At 48.3% G+C, this 12,608-nt stretch overlaps 1 protein-coding gene across 1 annotated transcript; it reads right to left on the reverse strand.

Annotated features, from left to right (window-relative positions):
- Positions 1–506: 506 nt before the first annotated feature.
- Positions 507–6,605, reverse strand: Foxo4 (forkhead box O4). The gene is made up of 3 exons (XM_005358590.2): positions 5,722–6,605; positions 1,223–2,279; positions 507–932 (listed from the first exon to the last, which is right to left on the reverse strand). Exons 1-3 carry the CDS (start codon positions 6,172–6,174, stop codon positions 925–927), a joined length of 1,518 nt encoding a protein of 505 aa, XP_005358647.1. The 5' UTR covers positions 6,175–6,605; the 3' UTR covers positions 507–924.
- Between the last annotated feature and the right edge of the window lie 6,003 nt (positions 6,606–12,608).

A 12,608-nucleotide genomic window follows, 5' to 3' on the forward strand; every position in this document is an offset into this window, starting at 1 on the left:
TCAGGCCTCGGATGCTCTCTGGTAGTCAGACAGAGTGCCCACTCCACAACAGGACCTTCTAGGCACAAGTGGAGAGGATGCAGGGGCTTGCCTTAGGTTTCTTTCCTTAAACTCTAACCTAAATATGCATGCAACTTTTTCTAGACCTGGTCCAAAAGGGAGGGTTTCCCTCCAGTCGCCTTTGCTACCCACCTCTCCCCAGCTTCCTGTGTCTCCCTCCTAGAATTTGTAGTGTTTGTATCATGTCACTATGCCAAAGCCTTCAGAAAGAAAAAAAAAGTATTCTCCCCATTACTAGCACCTCACCACTGTTAAAAATCTCTATATTTGTGTTTATATTTCTTTAAAAGTTTATAAAAAGCCTGTCTGTTATCTGTATCCTTCCAAAAGTGATTTGGCCTGGTGAGCCACTCCAGTGCTCAAAACTTGGCCCTTCTAGGTCCCCTAACCCCCCACCCCCCCACCCCACTGCATAAAAATCCAGGCCCAACCTGGCCTGGCCCAGCTCTAGTAAGACTCTCTACAAAAAAAAAAAAAAAAAAGAAAAAATCCTGCTCCCAAAGGCAGGGGTAATAAGGCCACTGGTGACTTCACAGTTCTAACAGCATTGCTAGCCCCTGCTACAAGGCCTAGGAGGTGGGAACGGGGAAATCAATGATGGCTCCTGAGAAAGGGCCATAATTGCCCCCTAATTGGCACAGTGAGAATAAGCCCTTTCCCCTTTCTCCTCCCATCGCCCTCCTCCACAATCCCTACATGCCATAACTTTAGCCTTATGATTCCCTCAGCACTCATGTGTGTGACCTCCTAACCCTAGCTAGAAAGCAGGGTTCCAAATTCTAGGTGAGGGCTCAAGGGGGAAAAGTAGGTAAGGACAGGCCGGGCTCCACCTCTGAAGAAGGGGACAAAGCTTCTGGTTGTGACTCAGGGATCTGTTGGAAAAAAAAGAAACGGAGGACAAGATAAAAGATTCATTTGGGGGCACCATCCAGACTTATACCAAGCAGACACTTCCTCCCCTCCCTCCGCACACCTCCCCCTTCTGTGATGAGGAGCCAGTAAGTCCCACTTAGAAGTGATGCTATGCTAATATGCCATCCTCCCTCCAACTCTCCAGGATCGCCTGTTATCAGCTCTAATGCTCCCTCTGGCTCAGATCATAGAATTAGCTGAGCATTCAAGAACAGAGATGCTGTTAGTGATCAGGGGCTGGCTGCTCTACCTGGCTCAAAGTTGAAGTCCAGTCCCTCGCCATCCATGAGGTCACTAATGATGTTATCCATGTCGCACTCCAGGTTCTCCAAATACATATCAAGATCTAGATCCTGAGGCATTCTGTCATGGCTGGTAGCTTCAGTAGGAGATGAGAGCACAGGGGTCCCCAGGGCCTTATGGATAGGAGCCCCTGCCATGACTGGAGGTGGTGCCATCACAGAAAGGTTGGGAACCACGTTACTGGGACCTGGACCCTCTAGCGGCTTAGGACATAGGCTAACTCCAGTAGCCAGCTTGCTAGAGGAAGGCATTCCTCCCAGTAACAGAAGTGTAGGAGCCTGAGACAGAATAGGATCTACCTGGGTCATGAGAACATCAGCAGGAGGTGGTGGTGTATCAGAGGTGAGCAAGGCCTCTAGAGACTGGGAGCTTGAAAAGCACCCTTCTCCTGCTGACAAAGACCCATCTATTGGGCCAAAGAGGGAGGCACCATAGCTATGTAAGGGGCCAGCAAGCCCAGGATGTTGCAACGAGAAGCCAGGCAGACTGCTCCTAGACAGCAGGGAATGGGGAGACGCAAGATTGAGCCCATCCAGCAGCTCTAGATCTTCACTGAGTGGGGGAGGAACACCCCCCGAGTAGCTGCTGGCTGAGGCTGGCATTTCCTCTCCTGTTAGCACCTCAGACTCTGGCCCCATTGGGGACAGTCGGGTGCTAACAGTGCTAGCATTTGAACTGCTTCGTGGACGGAAAGTGGTCCACACATCAGCTTCTTCGCGGTTTCGAGAACAAGGGCTGCTTGACCACTTGGCAAAGTGGCCTAGAGGGCTCCTTGGAGTGGCACCTTCAGGTGGAGCTGGCAGGACCGATGGCTTCTTCTTGGGGCCTTTGCTGCGACCCCGGAGCAGCTTGCTGCTGCTATCCATGGAGGCAGCCCTGCGGCGGGGCGCCTTGCCACCCTTGCCACCCTCGGGGTTCAGCATCCACCAGGAGCTCTTGCCAGTGGCCTCGTTGTGAACCTTGATGAACTTGCTGTGCAAGGACAGGTTGTGACGGATGGAGTTCTGGATGGGACAGAGGTGTAGAAAAGAGGCATGAGGTATGTGTAGGGGAGGTTGGTAGCCAGTAGTCTAATCTAAGAGGAGGCTGGGACACAGCAGCAGAAGACTCAAGTCAAATCAGGGGAGAAATACACATTTCCCACGCTCAGTGTCTCCCCCAGACTTCTCACAGGGAGACAAAGTAACAACCTACTCTCCAGGGAGAGCAGCTATCTACCCTAGAATAGCTCCTTTCAGATCTCTGGGTGTAGGGTTGGGTTGGTGGGCACGGGGGAGTACTCGACCTTGGAAAAAATAGACTCAGTTGGGAAAAAGCATTCCATAGTACCATTCTTTTCCTGATGTGCAGGCTTGGGTAGAGGATACAAGATGGTGGAGGGTACAGGATGGTGGCCATACCAGCCTGGGTATGACCTGTCCTTGGCTGGTTCTCTGAATAAGCTTAAAGGGCAAGAAGTTCAGTTCAGCTGGTACTCCTTTCTTCTCTAGACCCCTTTAGGTCAGCCAGATAACTCTCTAAGACTGAGATCCCAAGCCAGGCCTTTAATTCTAGAACTCTAGAGGCAGGAGGATCTCTGTGAGTTCAAGGCCAGTCTGGTCTAAAGATCCAAGTTCCAGGACAACCAGAGTTATAGAGTGAGGCCCTTTCTCAAAACACCAGAAGAAGAAAAAATCCCAGTCTTCTTTCTGCCAATGGGGACACACACAATACTTTCATGAGGTGTAATTTCTCTGTCCCTCTTTCCTAGGAAGACATTTCCCTCTCAAAATTCTACTGGAGGCCAAGCTTAAATCCTATGCCTTTTAATAAAAAGTGTTTGCTTATCCCCCATACCCAAATTTCTTGTCTAGTATTTTTTCATCTGTTTTCCAGTTTTCCCCAATCTATGTGACATGGTTTAGGGGTTCATGTAATTAGTCTTGTCAACTGTAAATACCAAAGGCACAGACAATGCCCCCCAGTCCTACTGTTCCCAACAGTGCCCCCTCAGAGTGCCAAGGCCACAGCATATCAAGTACACAATATATAATCAATACTTGTCTAACTGGTAGGTAGCCCCTAAATATCTATAGTGAGATTTTCCTTGAGGCTCTGTCAGTTCTCGGGTGTCTTGGGTATTGGAACCTACCTATTATTTACTCTGCTTCGCTGGTGACATTTAGAAAAATATACCTTTCCTCCTAGTAGTCCATGGCACAAGATGGAGACTGACACTTCTTGAGCCTCTGGTGCTGCTTGCTTTTACTGGTTGGTATACGCTGTCTGCCCCAGCTCCCATCACTTCTCTAGCTCTTTCCCAGTCCCCCCTCCCCCAGTCGTCTAATAATCCCTCCACCTTAAAGGTCTTTTGACCTCCCACATGGAGCTCTTTACTTTAGAAATAAGTTCAGGAGGAAGCTGCATGATAAGAACCATGAAGAATCCCAGCGGTAGAGGCAGGCGGATCTTTGTAAGTTTGAGGCCAGCCTGTTCTACAAGAGCTAGTTCCAGGACAGGCTCCACAGCTACAGAGAAACCCTGTCTCGAAAGACCAATAAATAAATAAATAAAAGAAACGGAGGCTCTATATAGAGAGAAACCATTTCTCTCTGAATGGTAACCCTTGTCTTAAAGAACGTGGCTTGACCAGCTTCTTGTGCCAGGGTCCTTTAGGGTAAGACTTCTTGCCTCCCTGAGCCCGTCCATCCACATCGACTCTTAGTAACTGAGCACACGTGTGTGCGCGTGCATGTATGGTGGTGCTGGGGTCAAGCCCAGAGACTCACACAAGCTGTGCAAGGATTAACTACTGAGCTACCTTTCCATCCACATCACCCCTCTGTCAGACCTTGGGACAAGCAGGTAGGAGAGGTCAGTTCCCAGGTGCCTAGAACTCTTTGAGGTGTGTGTATGGGGGGGGAGGGGGGATAAACTGCTCACTAAGCCACCAACTTAAGCGTTCTTGTTCAAGTGAGTGCCGCCCCCTGGTGGGGTGGGAGTGACCTTGGCACAACACCAGGGAAGTGTGAAGCTTCCAGCTGGGGGGGGGTCTTTTGGAAGCTCTAGACCCCATCAGACTAGGTCTGGCAATGAAAGTAGCACCTAACTTCCAGTGCCTGAATTTCAAGATGTAGATTCTTAAGCTGCCACTGAGACTAACAAAATGAAAAAAAAAATCTGAAATTATTTCACGGATTGTTTCACAGGTTATAGATTCAGCTTAGTGACAACCGCGCTGCCTTGGGTTCAGTTCCCAGAGCCAAAAGAAAAAAAAAAGATTTCATAAACTATAAAGGCTGTGTTAAGCATAAATCATAAGGAGGGATTACTCCCACAGTATAACAAGCAACTAACTCCTGGTCATTCTACCCTGGAAAGTCAACTTAAGAGAAAAGAAAAACAGCTGCGCAGGCTGGGTCCAAGGAGGGGAGCTCTTTGTGAGCCTGAGATTGTGGCACGGCAGTCTACCCAGAAATAGTGCCAAGGGTCTCAGTCAGCTGTCCCATCTTCTGTTCTGTCTGGCCCCTACGCATACTGCAGATCTGTTCCCTGGCTCTAACATCTACGGAGAGCTCCTCCGTTCATTCTTTCCCCTGTACTTGGTACGCTAACCCTAACCACCTACAGAGAGGTACACGGCACTGCTATATGGGTTGAACGCTCCGATTCCCTCATTGTGTGGTTAGAGCCTCATTTCTCTGGCAAATTTCAGTTATCATCTGCGATCTTCCCAGTTTCTTCAAGAAAGACCACGAGAACTTCCAACCTAGGCTCTGAAATCAAGAGTTATACGAGACCTCCTTTCTCACGAGTAGCATTCCTCAACAACAAAGACTTTCCCCGAGAGTTTGGATAGTTCCTTACGAGGAAGAATTTTCGACAGTAGAAAGTAAACTGAGGCAGATAGCAGCTCAGTCTTTTTCCTTAGTGCACAGTATCAGCTACCTTTCCTCGTGGATACCAACCCCTTCTTTTCCCCCTTCACCGCCCACTCCCTCTTGGGCAGAGCAATCCTCTAACAGTTCCTGTTCACTGAGGTATTGGAAGGCGAGCAGGGAATCCGAGTAATCCCGCAGGAATGGACCAAAAGGTGTTGGGTGGGAGGTGAGGGAGGAGGGAAGGCTAGGTGCGGGTGGAGAATCCACACAGTTCCTGCTGTACATAGGATAAAGACTTCTCTGTGGGAATAGATGTTTGGAGCAGCTCAAGCCAAAGTGCTGAGGAGGGAGTAGAGAATTCGATTTTCCTCAGAGCAGGGACAGTGTCTTATTCATCGCTGATCCTCCCGCTTCAAGCTCAGAGTGTGGCATATACTATGTACTAAGTAAATGTTTGTCTAACTGAAGATTGAAGGTGGATCTTTGGGCTTCCCAACGGAGTGGAGAGGCGGTAACTGGGGCCCCGGACTGAGAGTACCCAGAGGGGTCCAAGGGTGGATGGCGTGAAGGTAAGGGTCATACTTACTTTCCATCCTGCCGAGCTGTTGCTGTCACCCTTGTCCTTGAAGTAGGGCACCGTGCGGACCATCCATTCGTAGATCTGGGCAAGTGTCAGCCGCTTCTCCGGGGCGCTTTCAATGGCCTGGCTGATGAGTTCTGCATATGACTGATTTCCCCAGGCATTCCGGCGGGAGCCTCCCTTCCGAGGACCTGTTACAGCCCCCAGGATTCCCGGCTGGGGGCCCCCTGCCGGCTCTGGGAGCCGTGAGGGCAACACGATCGGTTCGGAGTGTCCCTCCGAGTGTACCTTCTGTCCCAGACTGGGCTCCACCTCGGACGGTTCGGGTGGCTCCGTAGCGAGCTCTGGTCTAGGAAGGGGCCAGGTGCAGGACCGCGGACGGCTCTGGGGTTCGAAGTCGGGATCGAGGTCTATGATCGCGGCAGCCTCTGTGGCTGACTTCTTATTCTCAGGATCCATACGTGGAGTTGAACCTCTGCAGCTCAGCGTTCAGAGGAGCCTGCCACAGTCCCTCACCATGCCTCCCCTCAGTGGGGAAGCATCGAGGGCCAGGAGGCACATTCCTGCCAGTTCTAAGAAAGTCAAGAACTTCTCCCTTGTCTCAGGATTCTAACCCCCAAACTGTCCGTTCTATTCAGTTCTCCGAACTCCTTCCCGACTGCAGGCTGCAGCCTCAGAGCGCTACTCTGAGGCACCACCTGTAACCTCCGCCTAGCGAAGGCACTTTCTGCACCCTCTCACTCAGCTTCCTGCTCTTTTAAACCTGAGGCACCGTATCCCCTCATACATCGCGTTCCCATCACCGAACGTCTCAGCGCAGTTCCCTCCCCCTTTCAAGTTGCTGCCCCCCGGACACTCCTCCCAAATTTCCTCCACCCGGATCGCTGCCCTCCCCCACGCCCCCACTCCCTAGCGTCACTTGTCCCTCCCCTGGCTCGCCCTCCCCCCTCCTCTTCCCTCCAGGTCACTCTTGATAGGGTCAAGGTTCCTGCAGCCCCAGTCTCCCTTTTTCCCCCCGCACAGAATCCCCTATCGGACCCCCCCACCCCCCGCCCCCCGGGTTTCCCTTTTGTTTTGCTCCAAGCAGCAGCCCCCGCCTGACGTCTCTGTTTACCACTCGCTGGGGCAGCCATCTGCGCACGCGCCTCGAGAGCCACTTGGGAAACCGAGTTCCTCAGTCGTGCCACCCAGGTCGGTCTCGAGGACTACATCTCCCGTCTTACCTTGCGACCAGGAGTCCGATATCGGCAGCAGGACCGCGGCGCGTGGCAGGATATGGGGGAGGTGGAACTTTAATGATTAGAGGTCGTCCCGGACTCTCTTTTCTTAAAAATCATTTTCCTCATTCCTTCCTTTACCACCCTCTCCTTCGAGTTTCAGGGTCGCCCAAGTGACTGTTTGGAGAGGCGCTAGACTTTCCCGTCTTCAGAAAGCAAAATGAAAAGTATTGTCCCTATAAAAAGCCGAATGAGTATCAACAAGTAGGGAACTGATTAGAAAATAAGATACATTCACACTGGGGAGGTGAGTGGGGAACTTGTATAGCCTAACAAATGGTGTTAACTGATGGTGGTGGTCCCCCCCCCATCCATCCTTCATGTGCAGTTCACAGACGCATCTCTAGCCAGTTTCCTTCTCGGCTCTGCTGGGCTCCTCGGCTCTGCTGGCCTCCTCTGAGATATTGATAGTCTCCTTTTCCCGATCTTCAACAGCTTCTCATTCAACAGATCCCCAACTGAACTCTTTAAGAAATCTCTTCCTGCACCCACTCCCCTATCCTCTTGCTACTCTTAACCTTGGTTAGCAGCTGTCCTGGGTGTGCACAGCCTTCCAAAATCACACTTGCTGGTCACCTTTCCAGTTCCATAACTTGCTACTTCCAAATCCCAAATGGAGGCATTATAATTGCGTTTAAGGGCTTTGGCACAGTGGTGCTTGCCTTTAATTGCCGCACTCCGGGCAGAGACGGACAGATATCTGTGAGTTAGAGGCCAACCTGGTCTACATAGTGAATTCCAGGACAACTTGAGCTCTCGAAACAAACCAAACCCCCAACAACCAACACCAACAATCTCTGTGTTTAAATGTCTTCATCATCCTAAATGGAGCTCTGTTCATTCATCACCCCTACTAGCCTAACACTGCCATTACCCCTGCTACAGTTTGTTTCTAAGAAACACCTGGTAATTCGAAATAAAACTTGTGCCAGTCACTGTTCTAATTACTTTACCAAATTGTCTTAGCCACTGTTCTATCGCTGTAAAGAGACACCATGACCAAGGCAACTCTTATGAAAATTGGGAGGTGGCTTCCAGTTTCAGAGGAGTCCATTATTATCATGGCAGGGAGCATGATGGCCCATGCAGCTCCAGGACAGTAACTGAAAGCTGCATCCTTGTCTGTTGATCTAGAGATAGAGTGTGACAGTAGGCACAGCTTGGGCTCAAAGTGGCATTTTCAGTGACACACTTCCTCCAACAGTGCCACACCTTCTAATTCTTCTGATCAAATAGTTTCAAATAGAGCAGTCCCCATGAGCCTGTGGGGGGCATCCATATTCAAACCACCACACAAATGTTAGCTCCCTTACTCCTCACATAACCACGCAAAGTGGATACTGCTGTTATATCCATTTTATAGATGAAAATGCTGGTGATCTCAGCAATCAAGTCAAGGAAACTGATGGCCCTTATCATCCCTCCCTCCAGTCTCCATCTTGGGAAAAATCCCATCCATTGTTTCAGGTTTTCCTCCTGCATAGCTTGTTGTTCCCTACGTGCATTTTAAAGCACCTCTGGCAAGCTCCTGTTCTATAGCTGCAGGGCATCTCTGCTGCTCTGTTTCTTACCGTAAACTGTGAGGCCTTGGGGGCAGAAGTCTGTGTGATCTCAGTTCTGGGTCACAGTTAATGTTGGCCAAATGAATAAACAAAAAGATCAAGAATTACATATTACACTTAGATATTTAACAACTTTTAAATAAATACTCTTTTCTTTGCCTGGTCATATTGCAATTTTTCTGCTAGATAGCAAGGCTAGAGAGACTATAACTTGTTTACTGTTTGAATTGTTGCTGTATATACTTTTCTCCCTCTCCTTACTCATTTGCTTTTTGGAAACAGAATCCCAAGTAACAAACCCAGGCTGGCCTTGAACTGTTGATCACCCTGCTTCTGCCTTTCAAGTCCTAGTATAGTAGGACTTTCCCCCAGCACTTATACAGTTAACTAAAAAAAATAGTTTTTTTTTTCTTTTGGCTCTTTTTGAGCCAGGGCTTTTTTGTGTATAGCCTTTGCTGTCCTGGAACTCTCTCTGTGTATCAGGCTGGCCTCCAAATCACAGAGATCCCTCTGCTTCAGCTTCCCAAGTTGTTGTGATCCAGCTGCCCTCACTCCCCCTGACCAACAGTGGAACTTCCTGTGTTCTGTAATTGACAAGAATGTTTGTGTTTATTCTGGCCAGTGGGTTTCCACAGAAGCAGTAGAGGTATAAAAGGCTTTTAGTTCAGGACAAAATAAAGGTTGCTGTTCTTCCACCTGAGAAGAAGCCTCTGTGTCTCAATCCCGGCACCGCCCGCCAGTCTCGGCATCCAGGCTGTGCTGGCTGCAGCACCCAGTGATGGGATCAGAGGCATTCCGCCATCAATGAAGTTTTTTTAAATGTGTGTGTGTGTGTGTGTGTGTGTGTGTGTGTGTGTGTGTGGTGTTATGGTGTCTCTACTTTCACCATGTGGGTTCCTGTGATCAATCTCAGGTTGTGAGGTGCTTGGGGCCAAGTGCCTTTACTCACTGAGGCGTCTTACCTACCCAGTTGATTTTCTGTCAGGTTAAGATTCTCTGCCTCCTGTGCCAGGCGGTGGTGTTGTATACCTTTAATCCCAGCACTCGGGAGGCAGAGGCAGGTGGATTTCTGTGAGTTCGAGGCCAGCCTGGTCTACAGAGTGAGTTCCAGGGCAACAAAGCTGTTACACAGAGAAACCCTGTCTCAAAAGAAGGAAAAAAAAGATTCTCCTCCTGTGAGGAAAAATGTTGACACAACTATGATATTTCAGCAGTCTTGACACTCTGGGCCTTCAATGTGGTGGTATCAGCCTGCTCGGGGTATGAGAAACCATCTTGTTTTTGTTCGCTAGACTCTTGACCGTCAAATTTGATACTCACGAAGCACTTATCAAGGACTCCAGGAGGGACTGCAAGAGGAAGAAACATTTGGAGGGGCTGGATTTGCCATATTCTTTCTTTTCTTTTCTTTTTTTGTTTGTTTTTCGAGACAGGGTTTCTCTGTGGTTTTGGAGCCTGTCCTGGAACTAGCTCTTTCTAGACCAGGCTGGCCTCGAACTCACAGAGATCTGACTGCCTCTGTCTCCCGAGTGCTGGGATTAAAGGCGTGCGCCACCACCGCCCGGCTTGCCATATTCTTAAAAAATAATTTGCATATATTCGTGTGTGCGCGCATGCATATTTGTGCATATATGTGGGTGGAGGCCGGAGGTTGATATCAGGTATCCTCCTTGATCACTCACTCTTCGCCTTATTTTTTTAAACCAGAGCTAACTGATTTAGCAAGACTGACTGGCCAGCAAGGAAGACTCTCCTGTCTGCCTTCTTCACAAAGCTGGGGGTATCTACGCATACCTTAAGGCCTGTTTTTACCTGAATGTTGAGTATTTGAACTAAGGTTCTCAGGCATGTACAGCGAGCACTGAACTATCTCCTAGCCCCTCCATATTCTTTTGCCCTTCCCCAACATTGATTTGTTTCCTTCCTGTGCACAACCTTTGTTGCATACAGAAGGCCATATGCTCCTACATGAGATCTAGGTTAGGGAGATGGGAAATACTTGCTCACAATGACTGTAAACATCTTCTGCATATGCTTCTTCCTCCTACAGCCCCACCTAGAGTCTTTAATAAGTGCTTTGTGAATATCAAATTTGATGGCCAAGAGTCTAGTGGGCATTACGTTACAGGAAGCGCTCCTCTAACTGAAGCAGGTGTGGTGTCAGATCATGTAGAGTTGCTGAGACGGAAAAATGGTAGGGTGGGGCAAGAATCTGTCCTGGCTTGAGTTATGTCTTGCATTGTCTCCTTGGTCTATTTGTTTGAAAAGGTCCACCTCTCTACTAACTCATGCCCATTACCCCCTTAAATCTCCAACTCAAATGTCAACACTTGAGTGTTCCTAGAAACTTTTCTTAACTAGCCCGACCTGACAAATCACTTATTTACTTTGTACCTCCTGAGCCTCTATAAACTTGGTTTATATTTTTTAATTTTGTGCTTGTGGTTGCATGACTTTTTATCTCAAGGGAGTATTATTGTCTCCCTCATCAGACTTCAAACTCTTCCTTCAATCAACAGAAATTTGTCAAGCTGTCACAAGATAAAAGCATATCTTTATTTTTGAGAAAGGGTATCACAGTGTAACCCTGGCTGGTCTGGAGTTTATAGAGATTTGTCTATATAAAGAGAGATTTACCTGCCTCTGGTTCCCAAGTTCTTGGATTAAAGACATGCACCATCGTGCATGGCATAACCCTGGAGATACAAATGCATGCGTGTGTGTGTGTGTGTGTGTGTGTGTGTGTGAATGATATGCTGTAGAACCAGATGTTTGAGGATAGTGAGCAAAAGGATTGGTGGAATGATAAAGAAAAAGAAAACATGGCTTTGAAGCTATGAAGGTCAGGGTAACAACTCATTGCTGTGGGAGTGTTAGAATAATGTTAGTCAAGCTGATATGTCTGCAACCTCAGTGCTTATGAGGCAGAAGCAAAAAAGATCACTCACTGCAAGTTCAAGGCTAAGCTGATCTAGCTAGCTAGCTCCAGACCCACCAGGGATACACAGAGGGACTCTGCCTCAAACACAGAACCAAACCAAACCAAACCAACCAACCAACCAAGCAAAATCCAACTAGTCAAACACAACAAAAACCAACACAAAAGTATTCAAGTAGAGTCAGCAAGGAGGCAGTGGAGAATAGAAGAGATGCAGAGGAGGAAAGTGGAGCAGCAGGAGGCTGTTTGAGTGATGAACAAGACACAGCAGGATTTGGGAGGCAAAGGCTTTTCTCCCACAGTCCATGCTCTCAATCAAATGGATCCCATTTGTTACATTTTATTTCTTTCCCTTGAAGGTCATGGGGGTTTGGCTGTCTTGCCTCTATCACTGCTATCACTGCTGCCACTGCCCACTCTTCTCTGGCGCCACCCCCAAGCCTGCTGCCAAACTGGCTCTATTAATTTGAACAAAAACAGACATTTCTTCACTTCTTGGTACCCTATTTAGCTCTGAAAACCTCACTTGAGGTTTTCTAGGAGTTTGGTAGTAACCACAGGGATAGTTGCCATCCTGGTCATGTTAAGAACTAATTGAGTAATAATGCAAGTTACACCGATATTAATAAGTAATGTTTACTGGATTATATTAAGTATTGAGCCTTTCCTAAGTGTATTACACAAATTATCTAGCTTAAGATACGCAACTAAATAAGCTAAATGCGATTACTATTTCCTTCTTGCTTTCAATTTTTCCTTCCTTCCGTTTCCTTTTCCCTTTGCTAAAAATTTAGTTTGTTAGTTTTACGTGTGTTTTGTCTGCACATATGTATGTGTGCCATATGTGTGCTTGGTGCCTGTAGAGGTCAGAAAAGGGCCTCGTGAACCTCCATGTGCGTGTTGGGAACGGAACCCAGGTCCCTTATAACAAGTGCTCTTAATGGCTGAGCAATCTCTCTAGCCTCAAGTGGTTTGTTTTCTATTCTTTTCGAGATGGTCTCGTATGATTCTGGCTGGCCTGCCACTCAGTGGGTAGCTGAAGAAGACCTTAAACTGCTGATCCTGCTTCCACCTCTCAAGTGCTACGATTACAGGTATGGGCAATGACACTGGCTG

Source organism: Microtus ochrogaster, chromosome X (assembly GCF_000317375.1).
Source record: "Microtus ochrogaster isolate Prairie Vole_2 chromosome X, MicOch1.0, whole genome shotgun sequence".
Lineage (NCBI taxonomy): Eukaryota > Metazoa > Chordata > Mammalia > Rodentia > Cricetidae > Microtus > Microtus ochrogaster.

Coding starts and splice junctions, on each gene's coding strand:
- Foxo4 (XM_005358590.2), bottom strand. CDS start 6,174: ATGGATCCTGAGAATAAGAAGTCAGCCACAGAGGCTGCCGCGATCATA. Junction 2,280..5,721: donor ACAGCTCGGCAGGATGGAAA/GTAAGTATGACC, acceptor TGTCCCATCCAG/AACTCCATCCGTCACAACCT.